The sequence below is a fragment of the Anguilla rostrata genome, chromosome 12, assembly GCF_018555375.3.
Source record: "Anguilla rostrata isolate EN2019 chromosome 12, ASM1855537v3, whole genome shotgun sequence".
NCBI classification, from domain to species: domain Eukaryota; kingdom Metazoa; phylum Chordata; class Actinopteri; order Anguilliformes; family Anguillidae; genus Anguilla; species Anguilla rostrata.
Genome location: NC_057944.1, coordinates 38,867,102 through 38,884,402, shown reverse-complemented (window position 1 = coordinate 38,884,402; position 17,301 = coordinate 38,867,102). Strand labels below are relative to the sequence as shown.

General features: G+C 41.3%; 1 protein-coding gene across 2 annotated transcripts in view; it reads right to left on the bottom strand.

Annotated features, from left to right (window-relative positions):
- LOC135236573 (rho GTPase-activating protein 42) overlaps positions 1 to 16,206 on the bottom strand; it is a 79,861-nt gene extending 63,655 nt beyond the window's left edge. For both annotated transcript variants that reach the window (XM_064303026.1, XM_064303027.1), the window contains exon 1: positions 15,745 to 16,206. In XM_064303026.1, coding sequence (XP_064159096.1) covers positions 15,745 to 15,898 — 154 coding nt within the window. In that variant the 5' untranslated portion in view covers positions 15,899 to 16,206. The remainder of the gene's footprint in view (positions 1 to 15,744) is intronic.
- Positions 16,207 to 17,301: the final 1,095 nt, after the last annotated feature.

Here is a 17,301-nt window from a genome sequence, read left to right as displayed (position 1 = left end):
ATTTAAAAACGCAGGGAGGTGATTCAGGAATTAATTTAGAAAGAGCTGAGAATGAGTAATTTACATTTTATTTCCTGAATCTGGAGCCTGTAATTAGGAGGCCTCTATTCCCTTTATGTGGCCATGAGCGCATACTCACACATGCAGTGCTTTTCACAGGGGAATGCCAGTAATGTCGCTCCAGAGACTCAAGGCACTTCTTTAGAAATTGTCGGCACAGTCAAGGGAATTTTAAATCATTAGCTATGGAATAGGCAGTCACTCACAATAGCTAAATAAACTAACTAACCAACTAAAAAAACAACAACAAATGTTCATATTGTAGAGAATATAAATATGCAGGCTAATTCACAGTTTCCTAGGAAGCTAACATAGATTTTGACGAGTCATTCGTGCAAGCTTGCACACACGCACGTGCACGCACACACACACACACACACACACACACACACACACGCACACACACACACGCACACCAGGACCATTTTGTGTGCACGATTAAAAGACGGAAATCTAAGTAAAAGAGAAAGCTATATTTGGAATTGTGCAACCACTTATGAGACTAAATATAAATACTGAGGTTGGTTAATTATTGCCAGTAGTTATCTAGTGCTTAATATAATTAGTTATCTATTCTAACATTCCTTCAATGTATAAATGTCCATCTACTTTAGTAATAAAACATCCAAATTACCAACAAGAATGGCCATTTCTAACTACTTCAGCACTTCAAAAAATTTTAAACATGTTACGAAAGAACGGCATTTCACAAGTAGGAATCAACTTCTGCTGCTCTACGACTTTGACTACTGCTAATGATAATCATGTGGAATGCACTTCAGATAAAGTTAATTTACTTATGTGGATGGACACTTTAACTTTAACCAGAAACACAGCCAAGAAACTCTATGTGAGCTGCATCCCTGAGCCAGATGCACAGTCACAGTGCGCTGCTGCTTGCTGCAGGTTATTAGAAAAACACAGATTTTATATCTTCACCAGAAAATCAACTCACAAAAACAACATTCCTATTCCCTCAAAAAAAAAAAAAGAAAAAACATTTAAGTTCTTCTGACATAGAAATGTCATAGTTTCTCTCTAGAGCCTAGTCATAGGGATTTGATGGCCCTAACAATGAATGTTTTGGGGTGAATACAATAGGACAGTATAATTAAAATTTTAAAAGTTTAAAAAAAACCAAAAAATAAAAACCCAAATATTTAAAAAACTTGAATTGTGAGGCCCAGGGATGGTTGTGGTCCTAAATGGCTGCAGAGAGCACTTATGCCGGCAGCCAGCTCTGTCGTCCTTCACAGAAACATGTTCATTTCCCAGCAGAAAGACAAGCACAAGGAACTTGCTTAATTAAAAAGACGTGGTGGTCCTTATATTAGCTATTTTCATTCCGGTGTACCTGAGAGGGAAAGTGTTGGATTGCCGTGTTTGCCTTACTAATAATGTCTGTAAGTGTGTTTAATGAAAGTGTGAGGATAAAATGTGTGTCACACGTTTTGTTGTGTCAATTTTTCATTAAAAAGCAAAAAGAAACTGCAAACAGCTATTCCCTAATATACATTTTGTGGGTTTTTGAACACTATTAAAACAAATGAAAAAAAGAAAACAATTTATTTTCTTTCCCATCTGGACTGATATGAACAAGAGTTTAACTAACACTGAGAATCCTAAGCGTGTAAAAACATCTCAAAATGTCTAGCTAGCCGGGGAGGGTAAATCGTGGTTGTTAATTAACATTCCGCACACTACAAGACACGCCAGGACGCATCACACCGACGGTCTTTCCCTCTGGGGGGGGTGGGGGGTGGGGTTATAAAGGGCAAAGATAGAAAGGAGAGGCAGTGAAGCAGGGCTTTCTCTCTTTCTCTACAGTCCATACTAAACCAAAACAAGTTCAGGCCAAGCTTTGTCCATTCTTCGCACACAACAAGATACAATGGCCGAAGTAGGGCAGTTAGCATTGTTGCTAACTCTCAGGAGTGAAGGTTTTTAATTTAGCTGGAATTATTTGAGTGCCATTATTTGAAAATGATTTAATTTATAATTTGGACAGTATCATTTTAAAAAGAAAAGAAAAAAGAATGAGTCAAACTGCATCTGCCTGCATTTCTGTTTGAGCTTGTAAATTACACTGTCCTTCCTAACGACACGTTGATGATTGGTTTAAATCGGTCACTGATATCACATTAGCTCCACCCATGTTTGGGAGAGAGGATTCCCAAGAAACAAGGCCTCCATTTAAAAAAAAGAATCAAGACATTCCATGGTCAGTTTAGATAAAATAGAAATTTAAAAACTGAATGTATTTTGTAAATAAATATAAAATGTCTCCCACATAAATGTATCTATAAACAGCAATCAATGGTGGAACAGTAAAGGGCTGTATATAAAGCATACAAGAAGAGGAAATTGGCATGTATAACATTGGGAATCCATACCATACAAGCAAATACATATTTTTAAAATCATATGTCTGAAATACTGCCCATATCTGCCTGGAAAATGGCCAGAGACAGTGGACTATGGCAGTGGACACTTGATTTAAAGAAAATACTAAATCACGCAGCAAAATGGATGGGACAGCAGTTCACGCCTGTCTTTTAAAAAAATGTGGTTTTCTTGTAGAAAAAAACAAAACAAAAAAAGAACAAGCCAACGCAAAAAGCAGTCCATAGTCCATTGAGAAAAGAGTTCCCTGAGACATGCAAAACTGGGATTCAGATATTCATGAAGCATTGGCGACAGCTGAAATGTATAGCCTAACGAAAGCTGTCAATGAAAGTGTCTCAGCGCTCAGTACGTGCTGAAATACGCAGCCAGTGATGTAAATAAAATGGCGCTGCCGCCTTGCTGTGCTGTTTATTTTTATTTTTTTGAGTAGTGCACAGTAATATAATCCAAACAAATTAAGCAAGGCTTAAAAGCAGTAACACACCTCTGTTTCTGCTGGTAAATAATTCAAAGGCATCGATTTAGGTGTCCTAATAATCACCAGTCTAGCACTGCAGGATACGGACCATTCAAATTCAAATTTCTCTAATCCTTTCAAAGCCAAAGAGAGGGGTAGTTTCACAAATGGAAAACACGTAATTTAGGACAAATACAAACATGAGAAATTTAGATTTCCCTCTGTTATTTTCAAAGCAAAGCACTAGTGGCTAAACAGGGGGAAAAAAACATGATGTTGATGTTGGGGTTGATAAAAATGAGTCCTACTCCCTGGAAATAAATGTAAGATGATCGATCTCAAAAATTGATTGTTTAATTTTTCTAGTCTTATCCTTTTGCCATATAGATCACCGTCATATTTCTAGACTTTGTAATGCTCATAGCACCTTGAAAAATAAAAAATGTAAAATGAAATTCTGAAAGACTTACTTTGACTGATATTTGCATACACATTGAAATGGCCTGGAGATGAATTGGGGCTTATGTCGTTAGTTTGGATAAGAACAGAAGCCCTTTTACTATGTATGAACACATTTAATTCAGGAAAGGGGAAAGATGTTGGAACTTGGAAAAGCGACATAATTTACTTTGTCCTTCAAGTAAAAGATCCAAGAACACCAAGGCATTTAACTAGCACAATGGAACATGCATCAAGTTATGTTATTTCATTTATGAATTTTTTAGGCCTTACTTGAAATGGAGCTCATTAATAGCATGGACAATAATGGAATGACAGAATAACAGAGTAAGGGGGTATGGTACATTTTAAGATAAATGTGGTCATTCTTTCTTGAATAAATGCCAGGGTTTTTCCACATGTGAGTAATACACAGAGACAGATAAATATATATTTGTATATCAAATGAATTATACTTCAAAACCAACAGGCATGACATGGTATGTGAACTGAAATAGCAGTTGATACAAAAGTTCATAAACAAATCTGAAATCAAAATCACAGACAATTACTGTACATAAGACTTAAAGATTACATTTCTGACAGCCAGTATGTAAGACCTCATCAGTAATACAAATATGGGAACTGAACTGGCCACCCAATGCCTCTGTTAACAATCTGGTCCTTTCCCTGTGTGAAACCCTACTTCCTGATAGCCTGACATCATCATAAGTGACAGCCTATCAGGAGTGAGCTTGAGCTTTTTGGCCTACACACCGTCTCCTGCAGTTCACAGCGGGAGCTGCCTGAACACAGACCTGACGGAAGAGCTTGATCTGCTCACAGCCACAGACTGCTGCTCCTCCTCGAACAGGCGCTGTCTTCTCACAGCTAATAACACAGTCAAAATCTACAGTCACCCCCCTCTATCCCCCCTCCATTCCCCCCCCCCCCGCTCCCCAAACTCAAACAGGCGGTGTCTTCTCACAGCTAATAACACAGCCAAAATCTACAGTCACCCCCCTCCATCCCCCCCCCCCCCCCCGCTCACCCAAACTCAAACAGGCAGTGTCTTCTCACAGCTAATAACACAGCCAAAATCTAAAGTCACCCCCCTCTATCCCCCCTCCATTCCCCCCCACGCTCACCCAAACTCAAACAGGCAGTGTCTTCTCACAGCTAATAACACAGCCAAAATCTAAAGTCACCCCCTCCACCCCCCCCTCCCTGCTCACCCAAACTCAAACAGGCGGGTCTTCTCACAGCTAATAACACAGCCAAAATCTAAAGTCACCCCCCCCCCACCCAAACTCTTCTGGGACTGAGATTCATCCCCCTTTGAGGAAAAAAAGGGGCTGCTTGTTTATGGAAATATAATTTTTTAAATCTTGGACGCAGCGCACCCTGTAGAACACCTGCGGAACGCACCTGGCCTCGTGGTCCAGGAGTCTGTGCTGAACCCGTTTGCTCCTCGTAATTTCAGAATGTTTTATACATGCCCTTGGACCAGCGTTATCCCCTCTAATATCTCACCAGCTAAAAAACAATACCCTCGCACACCTCCATTCATCACTGTGTGACGGCTCAGCCAGAGTTTCTGGGTCCCTCTACCTCACCTTAAGCTGGGGTAAATGTAGTAACTGCAAAAGGCGCACCACGCCATTTTAGCATACAACGGCATAATTAATATGACTAATAAAATTCTACAAAGGATGTGACAGAATTCTACAGAAAATTCTACAGAAGGCCAAAAAGCCTTAACAAATATATCATTTCTTGATAAAAAGGTATTGTGAATGCCCAGTTCCTTTTTTTAAAAAAATGCCACAAGGGCCTTTTTTAAAGCACTGGCTACTGTCATCAGGGAAGATTCTCCATGTCCTTCAGCAATATTTTCTTTATTTTTTATTGAAGATTTAATTTTGTAACAAAATTTAAGGAATAATAATAACAAAATGAAATCTTCTGCAATATTTTCAACAGGACTTCAAAGTTAATGCCAAAAGTAGTTTTCAGTTCGTGCATCCATCATTGCATTAGCAAGAAAACTACAATAACAAATTCCTAAAAATCTTTACTCACTTATGGGGAAAACCAAAACTTCTGACTTCTACCTCAGCTAGGAATCATTATTGCTATTATGTGGCAGTGTGTACGATCTTTAATCAGTCTGTTAGGCTTGGATAACAGCTTCTGTTGAGTGACAGCGCCGTTAACGCACTATAAGGACGAGGCAGCGGATTCGACGAGCGGGAGAAATCCCAATAACAATCCGAAGACAACGCCCACCGACAGACTCCGCAAACGGATGAGAGGTACTGGCCGTCGCCATCGATTTTTAAGCCCACGTTTCTGCGAGACGCCTTAAAAGAGCACTTTGTGCGCTTGTTTTTTCTTCATTAGAGGTCATCGAATGTCTCTCTTAAATAACCATTAGCGAGACGTTCGGCATTTATGTCCGTTTACTGGTGGAGTGACGAAGCCAAGAGGAAGAAATACGCATCACTAAATCCAAGAAAGGAGGGGGGGTGGGGGGGGCAGCTCAGTCTCTGTGCTTTTTTAAAAAAAAATAACTTTTTTAAGACGGTGATTTACAAAATCTGGCCCTTTTTCCTGGCACACGCACACACACAACTTTCCGTCGACTGTAGCTGGTTTTTTTGAAGTTCAGGACGGCTGAGAATATCTGAGTTTACAGGCGATTCTCCCGTCTGTAAAATTTCCCAAAAGCAGCTTCTGATCGACGATCTGCTTTACATGCCAGCGTTTTAACAGAGATTAGAAACAGCGTCAGGATCAATAGCGCATCCCGGCCAGAGCTGTGTGAAGCCGAGACCAGCTGTGGATACGGTGCATGCCCTAAATCTTAAACAACTTTTTGCGACTGAAATGTAGAGTTTTCACATCAAGGATTAATGGCTACAGTACTGAAAAGGTCTGTTATGTACAACAACAACAACAAAAAATAAAATAAAACTTAAAAAAAAATCTTCTTGGATGTAGCCAACATTTATATTTTAGCTTTGTGGTCACCTCTTGCTCTGAACATGCTTTGATCGACATGCCAACACATTCCCTTGACTTAGTTCTCAAAAACGCAGTAAAATGTTCAGTGTTAAATAAACTCTTACAGAGTACATGTGGTCCCTGTTGGACTCATATGTATGCTGTTAGAGGTCATTGGGCATTTTACTGTGTGTGTGTGTGTGTGTGTGTGTGTGTGTGTGTATGTATTGTTTTCTGAAAATGTAAAGTGCCAACTGCGTTTTGAATAGACAGATTCTGTGTAACGGCTATGGAAATCAAGTGATGGAAAGCACTCTACCCCAGTTAAGGAGGCACTGAAACAGGCACGGCAGAAGAGCACTTTTCAGCACAATTGCACATAAACCACCCACAGCAGATTTGACCTTGCGCATTCTTCCTTAAGAGCATTTTCACGTATCTTTTTAAAGGCATTCTGATAGTAACAGAGCCGTCCGACCCCTCAGGGAAACCCTGTCAGCTAAACACAGCAGCTCAGCAGCCATGTTCAGACCACCATTTTGCCCTCTTGACTTCTCAGCCACCTTATCTTTCAGATAATGTCGGACAACAAAATCACAGGGGAAACCGTGAATAAGTGCCTCAAAGTCACATTCGGGGAAAAAGAAAAATAAAGATCAGCACAATTTGTTTTCTAATAAACAGAAGATATTTTAAAAGATGTTATCTAAAGTAAACAAAAGAGGGAAAAGCCTTCTGTGTTGGTGAGGGGGAAGGGGACGCCCTTTTTTTGGAGTTTCACCCTGACCCAGAGCAGAGGGGACTGCAGTAAGTGTTTCTGTTCCTGTATTTTCGGTGGCAGGTCCTTGCACTTCTAAACAAAGTTAGCGTAGCTCTACTGTGCCAGAGCAAAGCTCCCTACATTAAACAGTCAGAAACTCTATGATCTGTTCATGGATCTATTCACACACGATCAATAATCTTGCAAAACCAGTCAGAAATAAATGAAAAAAAATTATATATATATATATATATATATATATATTACTCTCAGTGAGATGTGAGATCACAACAACAAGTAGAAGAGGATCAAACACAGACTCCCTGTAGCTTCGAGATGAAGAAAATAAAAAAAAACAACATTGGGAAGAGTTTTGATTCCATGCCACTTATGTAGCATAACTCCTTTCCCTAATCATACGTATTCACAAGCCTCGCGAAACACTCGGGTTGGGTCACATGAGCCTCTGTCCTCCACAGCGGATGCTGCTCTGTGTTCAGCGTCGCTAGTTTGTCTCCGCTGGTGTATAATTTGGGCTGAATGAGTCATGGAGCGCGCCTCCTCAGTGGAGTGAGTGAATCACAGGTGAGAATTAAGCGCTACAGGTGCCCTGAGTCCAACCACAGCAGGTACGGGACGGGTCACTGCTCGGCTTGTTTTCGGAAGGGCTGCTCCACCCCTCTCAGCCACTCACAGGGCAGTGACCCCTAGGGTACACTCACCACCCCTCCCCACCCCCACCCCGACCCCTCGTCCTGGGACATCGCATATCATCACATTCCAGCCAGGTAAAAATTTTACCTTTCAGGCTGTGTAGGTAAACAGCTGCACTGCAGCCACGGAGGGCTCTGCTGAGATAGCAATGCTAATCACTAACATTAGCTCACACCGGTAGGCTGACTAGTCGAAAACAGAGGCCTACATACCTCTTCCTCCGTCACAGAACATTTACCACACTGGTCTGAATGTCCCTTTATCATGCCAGAACAGCAAAAAACCTCAGTGTAATGTCCCCTCAGGCAGCTTTTTAACTGTAATAGAGCACACACGACCCCCGTTGGGCTCATACACTGGGCTTGATGGGATAGTTCAGCTTCAAATAAAATAAAAAAAAACAATTAATTTCAGTTTTAGTACATGCCTTTCACTGGCCCATTGGCCAGTTTTAATGTGTGATGAAGGACAGCCTGCTGGGTTTAGAAATTGAAATAATGCTTTTTAAAAAAAAAAACAAAAGAAAAACAAATTGAACTATCCCTTTAAAACTAAGGATATTTTAAAAAATGTCTCTCCAAAATACAAGGACTCCACACCTTTTAAAAAAATCCATGCCTTGGACATTTCAGTGTCACAACGGACACACACACGCATATGCGCGCGCACACACACACACACACACACACACACACACACACACACACACACGTGTTTCTCAGATCATTAATAGCAGCAGCAGGAAAGACACCTGCCCTTTGCAATGACCTATCGTGGTGCCAAAAGAACAGGGTTCTATATTTTACTTTCCCCGCAGGTACTTTCTTTAAAACCCAACTTCATACCACATTATTCTGAGCAAAACTTATGGTTTAAGAGGCCGCTATAGGATATATAAAAAATGGTGAGAGTAGAACAAAGAGCTGAGTATCTCCATTCCTCATTGTGCTTGCCTGAAACCAGGGGCAGGAACATCGACGGAGGATGACAAAAGGAGAAGCACTTCAGTAAACACGAAATATGGCAGAAAGCACAGTTTGAAGAGTTTGGAAAGTATCTCCAAGCAACACTTCAGCTTCTCCAAGCACAGACTGCTCATGTAAGTCCACATTTCCACTGATGGCATAGAAACAATGTTTTTTTCTTGTGATAAAAAAATTAAAATTGCCTTTTTTGTTTTTCTTCTTGTATCTTATTGAGAAACTGAGGACTGTTCTGATTTCAAAGCACCTCTATGATCCAACTTTGAGGGTCTGGTATTGAGTATCTGTTCTACAGCTAAGTCCTACAAGGCATGCAGGAACATTTTTAAATTTTTAATTTTAAACCAACTTCCAGAGTAGGCAAAGCGTTTGCAAACTTAAAGAAGTTAGTCGACACAGAGTAAGCAGATTTATACCTTACAGTACAGTTAATACACTATAATGTACACTACATGTACATTTTAGAAATTCAAGAAATTACCGCAACACAAACTACAACATACGATTCAGTGAAAATATACCACAGGCAATTATACACATAAATAATCTGGCAACATCAAAAGCAGGTGCATCAAAAGCATCTGAACAACACAGGGACTCTACACAACTTCAGATGTTAACTTCCTCCATTAGTGGACAAAATACCACAGACGCACGCCACTGACAGAAGAACCAATGAATGGAAAATGACACTGAGATCAAAATATCTTTGTTTGTATGAGGAAGCTATTACATTTTCTGTTCCTCAGCACCCCCAATCACCGGTCCCCAATCACTGGGTGGGTGTGGTGGTGGGGGGGGGGGGGGGCACTGGATCTGTAGCGCACCCCTAATTTCCACCCTCATTGTACTGTATTCTACTGGAACATTTTTTTTTGCCACGTTTTCACAAGAGACATTACATTACATTACAGGCATTTGGCAGACGCTCTTATCCAGAGCGATGTACAACAAAGAGAGACCCACACAGGATTCTGAAATGCACTCCTTCCATACGGCCCAGCCTACACTGGAGCCAGAACGGCTTCTAACCCCTCAGCCTGAGTGCCCTTCAGTGAGCACGTCCCTTTCTGCCTTTAAACCCACTTTTTACACAGGCAGCGTGGATGCCAGCCCCGTCCCTGATCCAATTATAAACTGGATGTCTCCACCGGTGCGGTTTAATTTAAATTGGGTCAGTAGAGAAATGCAAGTTTATTGCAAATATCCTGTCGGTAAGTAAAGCGCTGGTTACAGATTTAATACACGCACACGTACACGCACACACACACACACACACACACACACACACACACACACACACACACACACACACACACACACACACACACACACACACACACACACACACACACACACACACACACACACACACACACACACACACACACACACACACACACACACACACACACACGCAATAATATTCCAAGCATAAACTTGAAAAGCTTTTGCCTTTTTTACAAAGCTACAAAGTTCTAGCAGACCACACATGCAGTGAAATAAAGGGGACATTATCTGCACTGCACGTGTGTGAGCCAATTCTGCTTTAAATCAGACATTATCTACAACTCGGTCATCAAAGCATATTTGCTCAGTAAGTAAATGTATGCAACCATCCAGTGAGAGGGGATGAGAATATTTCTAGGTCCTGGTACCTTATCTCCTCTTGATTTTGAAAAAAGACCATCTCACCAAAGTTAAAAACACTCTCACAGAAATAAAGGTACAGGAGAGGTGCAATTTTGTTCTCTAAGGAACAAATTTCCCCCAAAGGATTTAAGGTGTTATAAAAAAGCTGAAAGGTACAATAATGTTCTTTGGGTATTAAAAAGTAGCTTTTACCAGCCAAAAAATGGTACAAATGAATTATTAAACCCACGGCTAGGGGTACAATTTTATGTACATACAGGTACCACCCGAGTGAGAAGCATTGTACTTTTTTTAGACACTTTTTTGTGCATTTTCTTTTCTGAGAGAGAAGCATGGACTTTATAGGAAATGTTTTTGCTGGCTTAACTTCTCTTGGGGTTCTCAAACCATGTCCCATGTACGCAGGACGCCAATCTCTTCATCAGTTCAGTTTGTTGAAAACAGATGAGCTGAAGTTCTTCCATAATTTTTTCCATTTAACTTATCAATGCAACACAGGTTTGGCATGTTACCACTTGCTTTCTGATTTTGCTTTGAACTTTTTACCATTCCAAGTGGTTTGTTTCAGCTTCCAACAGTTTACAACTGAAACAATCAGGACCCCAATTACTTCACCTGTCATTCATTCATTCATTCATTCATTCAACAATTCAAACAATTTTAAGACATAACCACTTCCAGGCGAAAATCATGTGTGCATACTACACGAGCTGTAAATTGAAGTGGTACCTGATCTGATTAAAAGTCCCGGCACGTGAAATATGGGACATATCACATATTTCTGACACGATGCAGCAATAAGACAGTAATTCATCCCAGCTAAATAACAGACAGTTAAAGCGTCTAATTAAAAACAGTTAATGGCTCGCCGTTATAATCTGGGGTAGCACTGGTGGGTGGGACTAGTCAAACTAGCACACCCCCGGGGTCCCCAGGACTGAATCTGTGAACTCCTGGTATTGGCTTAAAACCTTTCGGTCATATCAAGCTCTTCCACGAATGAATACACCGGCTGACTGTCAGAGCCCACGCCAAGAACATCACTGATAACCAATGAGACGCCGCAGAAAAAAAGTATGAGAATCTTTTGACATAATACAAGTGTCTTGGATGAAAAAAAAACATGTTGCAGTGAAAATATTTTCAAAAATGTTTTTTTTTTTTCACTATTTTACTCAATGTCCCTTTTTCAGCATAGCACAATATATGATTCTTAAGATGAAGACCAGGGACTCGAGTTCCTATAGAGGACAGCCATTAATTGGCGGGTCTTAGGAAGATACTCAAATCTGTCCTCTTCAGCGATCCCCAGAGCTGGTCAAACCCCTGCCACAGCCATTATCTTCACCCTAGTTTTAATCCAACTGCAGCGATTGTATGGGGCAATTCCTTTTCTAATCAGCAAAGTTCAATTCATTCACTGGAAAAAAAACCACCACGTGGAACATTACGGCCAGTTATTAATTGAAATTTAGAACAGAATAAAATCTCAACTGAATTTTCTGAATTAAGGGATTTGAAACTGAATCGACCCCCCCATTTGCCACCCACCAATCCCTGCCCTTGCGAGAAGAGAGCTGAGAACAGGGTTAAATGATCATAAAAGGGAAGATTGCATCTGTATCAGGAGGTGTGAGGATATTAATAAAAATGAACCCGCTCAACAGGAGGCCCACGCAAAAGCTGACAGACAAGAGGCACAAATCACGTGCGAGCCCACCTCCTTAGTCCTTGACAAGCACAATAATGCCCATGTTCCTGTAAATTACACGGTCCTGTCTAAACACAGGCACAAATGCATTGTTATAGCTGACAGTAATGTGAATATCTATTCAAGGCTTCGAATGGTGGAGGCAAACATCTTATTTGCAGCTCCCGCTAATGTGACTGTTGTCAAAAGACGGGGGGGGGGGGGGGAAACATGACAAACAACAGTCATAACAGGGATGCTGACAGTTCTATTGCAGGGCTTATATTAGCTAACTGACTCCCACGAAGAGAAAGACCTCTCTTTTGTGTCTAATGTGTGTGGCTACGGAGAGTATTATTGGAGTCAAGGTTAATGTGGATGTATAAATTGTGGGCCTTCCTTACCGATGGAACAGAGAATAAGGCACTGGACCCCTGACATAGCACCAATGGGATTTATTTGGGGAATAAATTTAGACCCACATGTGTCCATTCACAGTGACAAAGGAGCATTCATAATGTCCTAATATCTGCTACATATTGCATCACAACCATCATCACAATCATTCATGTATGCTATAACCAACAAAACTAAATAGCATGGTATAGCATTTGATATAATTTCAGTAGTGCTATAATGCATGTCATAACAATATATCAGTTGGAATAACTGTTCACAATCCATACATATGCTTCAACAAGGGCTTTGCCATTATTTAGACCCATAAAGGCGTTATGAACACCCACTCCAAAAATAGTGTTAGTTTCACTTCTTGCGTCAACAAACAGAAGAATTGTTTGGAGGCATGTTTCATAGTATTTCTGAAGAGACTGTGAGACATAGGGAACTGAGCTTGAAACTAAGGTTGCAGGTTTGATTCTCGGATGAGGTACTGCCATTGCACCCTCGAGCAAGGAAATTAACTGAGTTGCTCCAGTAAACATACTGCTGTATAAACAGACTGTAGCTAAAAAATGAATGTGAGCCATGTCACTTTGGATGAGTGCATCTGCTAAATGCCTAAAATGGACATTGAAATTTGAAATGCAAAAAGTACAAACAATAAAATGCGTGTTCAAGAATAGGTTTGGAAACTTTTGGCAACACTGAACATTCTACTTTGATGACTAAAACATGCATTAAATATTTGACAGAAGAAAATCTGCACAGGGAATTGCTAACCTTTTTTTTTTGTTTTATTGTTCAGTGAGCTCACGTAGGCTCATTCAGCATCTGGAATATATCTGAAAGTTAGATGCAACACTCATGCCGTAACCCCCTGTGAATTCATCAGCATCCACGTGCCAGTGGTGCACTAATAACAACTCCAATACAAAGCAGATAAATGATTAAGCAGTGGTATGGGCAGGTCGGTCAGCAGTGTACAGAAAGATGTACTGTACTCTACGTAGGCCAGTGGGAGCTGCTGCAAGCCAAATGTACAGTACTGCAAATGCCCACGCCAATCTCCCCTGCAACGACTTCACCCGGCCATTCGGATATGAATTATGAAGCATTACTGCAGGGCACGCGTGCTGAGTTTATCATTTTTTTACTGCCGGGTCATTTTCAGCCCGATCGCTGCTGCTGCTGTCCGTCATTTGCGTTCACCCGACGGACTCGATCAAGGACGGCGTCTCCGCGTTACGCTGGACGGGCGATCGTCCGCCGTCGTTAATTAGGAAGGCAGCGCCGCAGCTAACCGCGCCAACAGGAAGGGGGACAAAGAAACCACCGTGAATCATTCCTGCACTGCACATTTCTGCAAAACGTCTACGTCGTTTTATTCTCACATCAAAAAAAACAGGATCGTGGCTGCTAGGGAATTGCCCGTTTCCGTGAAGCGATATCTAGCGAGGGACCACATCTAGGATTGACACATTAAAGCCAAATTGATATCAGAGCAAGAGTAGGGCCTGATTACCCAGAACTGTTTATGGCATGTTTCCTGCAGCAAAGTACTGGCTTAATCTTCATCACATTCACGCTAATTTCCATGGTAACGAGTCAGCTTTTTGTTGGCAACAGGTATGGTTTGATGCCGCTCGCTGTGGTGCTCTAACAACGAGAGGGAGACAAAAAAACTGCACCAGCAAAGTGTTAGATTGTCCCATTTACCGAAAAGGTTTCCCCGCTACATCTCTCTCCACGCAGTGAGGAGAGAAATCTGAGGGATGACACGACTGCACTTTACTCCTTACAGAAGATTGTACGAATTAAAGAGGCTCCCAACACACTCTACACAGGCACCTTTTACCGCTTATAAAAAAACCTTATTATCCTGTATCGTTCAGACCATTAAACTGCGCTGTGCTTTATCGGAGAAACACGGGATACGGCTATAACTATGGAAAACACGCCGAGTTTTCTCAGGAAAGGGCTGATAGCTATCTGAGGTCATCCAATTAGCTTCCCATGATGCAGTGGGCTCTGGTAAACAAACACGGGTGTGCTCCCGGCAAACAGCGCAGGGCGGGCATAAAATTAGCCCTCTTTAAAAGCCTTAACTGCCTGTACCATAACAGGAAGTGCACGACTCCTCTCTAGAGGAAAGAGAACCAGGGCCTAGATTAGCCACAGAAACATAGCTTGACCTTTTCGCAATGCTTTCGTCCAGAAATAAATAAATAAATAAATAAATCTGGTAGTGTAGATTCCAATAGCATGAGGGCCCAAATATTACCACGGCCTTCCTGATAGTGCACTGTAATCTTTACAGGCGGGACAATGGAAACCCTAACCCCACCCCACCCCACCTGACCCCCCCTCCCCTATACACTCTCTCTCACTCTCTCTCACACACAAACACTCTCTCTCTCTCTCTCTCATACACACACAAACACACACACACACACATCCTCACACACACACATTCTCTCTCTCTCTCTCTCTGTCACATACACACATTCTCTCACTCTCACACACACTCACTCTCTCTCTCTCTTTCTCATTCACTCACTCTCAAACACACACACACACACACACACACGCAGGCACAGACAATTCACTGAACCTCTGTCCCCACCCAAATACAAATTAGTCTTTTTTCTTCATTATTCCCAAGATTCACATGTAATGCAGTTTAACTTGTTTCAACAGTGATTCTCTGACCTGGGGAAAGGTCAAATGTGTCCTGGGACTGGACTGAATGCTCTACTCTATTATTATCTTTTAATAATAATAATAATAATAATAATAATAATAATAATAATAATAACAACAACAACAACAATAATAATTCGTACAGAGCATGGCAATGTGTCTACTGGTGTCCGTTGCATCAACGAATATAGGGATCATAATAAAGTGTCGGAATAAATACGAACATTTTAATTGTGGAATCCTCCTCAGCTTAATAGAGAGAGCTGTATGATTTTTTTTCCCATTTATGGCTGATCGCATAACTAATACTATGCAAACTAGTCCCGCAAAGTTTTAAGCAACGGCTGAAAAGAGGCTTCATCAGATCTGTCGATAGTGTTTAGTAAGCAAGCATAAATTCAGACAGACTGCCCATTCATTTCTTTCTCTTATTTACGTCGAAAAGGCAATCGCTGCGTCTTAAAATAATACTTACTTTTCAGCGCCGCAATAAGCATATTTCCATCTTTAATGAGCTCTTTGATGAATTTGTTTGTCCGATCCAGCTCAGTTTCGTGACACTGCACGCGCTCCCTGAAATCAGGGCTGTCCAGGAACGAGTCACTGAACTCCAGGGTCGGCAGCCCCATTGTTGATGGGAAACTTTACTACAATAGACAACCAGCGAGTGCTCCAAACAAGCCAATCCACTTGACCTCTGCTTGGCCACGAGAACCGTCTTTAAAACTCCTCTCTCGGTTCGTCTTTGCCCTTGTGCCAAAGCAGAAGTTTGCAGCTCGGGTAGAGACAAAAGGTTACCATCGTAACCAGCCCTTTAAAACTTTTCCTTCTCGCTTTCGCGGCGCTTCCGCCCCGGCTGTTTCGCTTCTCTCTCCCACTGTCACCGCCCGCTGAACCGCCTGTGATGGTGTGACTCCTGCTGGCTAGACGAAGCCATAAGACCAGCGCATCGAACTTTATTTGATGTTAAAAGATTAACTATGGGTGGCTTATAGTTACAGCTAATTAAGTTTACGCGTGCGCGAGCGGATTCACAGTTACTGGATTTTAATATCGTATGAATTCTCTGGTAGCCTATTTTGGGGCAACATGTCAGCTAAGCCTTTGCATCTTTATTTACATCTCCGACAAGAGTCAGTTAAAATAAGTGTTACTGAACTCTCGCAGAAAGTCTCCGTGATCAAGAAAACGCTCTATAATAAATGTACAACTTGAAACTCGGCTCTCCGCTTAGATAGGAATTTCTCATGGGGCTTCCTTAATGAAAAACAAGCTAAATATTTAATAGAAATGAAATGGATGTGTGGGCTTTCCACTGCAAGGCTGTATGTTTGATTCCTGAATCCAAGCTTTGAGCAAGGTGCTTAGCCTGAACTGTCAGTACAGGCCTGCAGGCTGTCCAGCTGCACAAATATATTATGTAAAATAATGCAAACTGTGCAAGTCGCTCTGGATAAGGGCATCCTGCGAATGCCTAAAATCTAAATGTAAGAATTTCAAATAGGGTGAAGTCGAGTGAAATATAGAGGAAAAGCTGTAAAGAAAGAATAGCACATAGACAAAAGTAATATGCGGATACAGTATGGTGGGCGGCAGTATAGTACAATGGGTAAAGAACTGGCCCGAAAGGTCGCAGGTTCGATTCCCAGGTTGGACACTGCGGTTGTACCCGTGAGCTTCAGCTTATATCCAGCTGTATAAATGGATACAATGCAAATGCTGTGTAAAAAAGTTGTGTAAATTTCTCTGGACAAGAGCGTCTGCTAAATGCCTGTAATGTAATGTGATGGTACCTTTGAAATGCATGCCTTTACGGTTTATGTGGTAGTAAGCACACTTAAATTCACCTGAATTAAATGCAATGCTCATGCAGCTTTCTGACTCACATGAGGTATATGATTTCTACAGCGGTTTTGAATAAAGTTTCAAAAAGTTTTGAATTTAATTTTTTTTTTTAAGGCATTTGTATTCTGCATGATGCAACACGAGAGGCCTCAGAAATGTATTATTAATCATGACTCCAGCTCCCGAT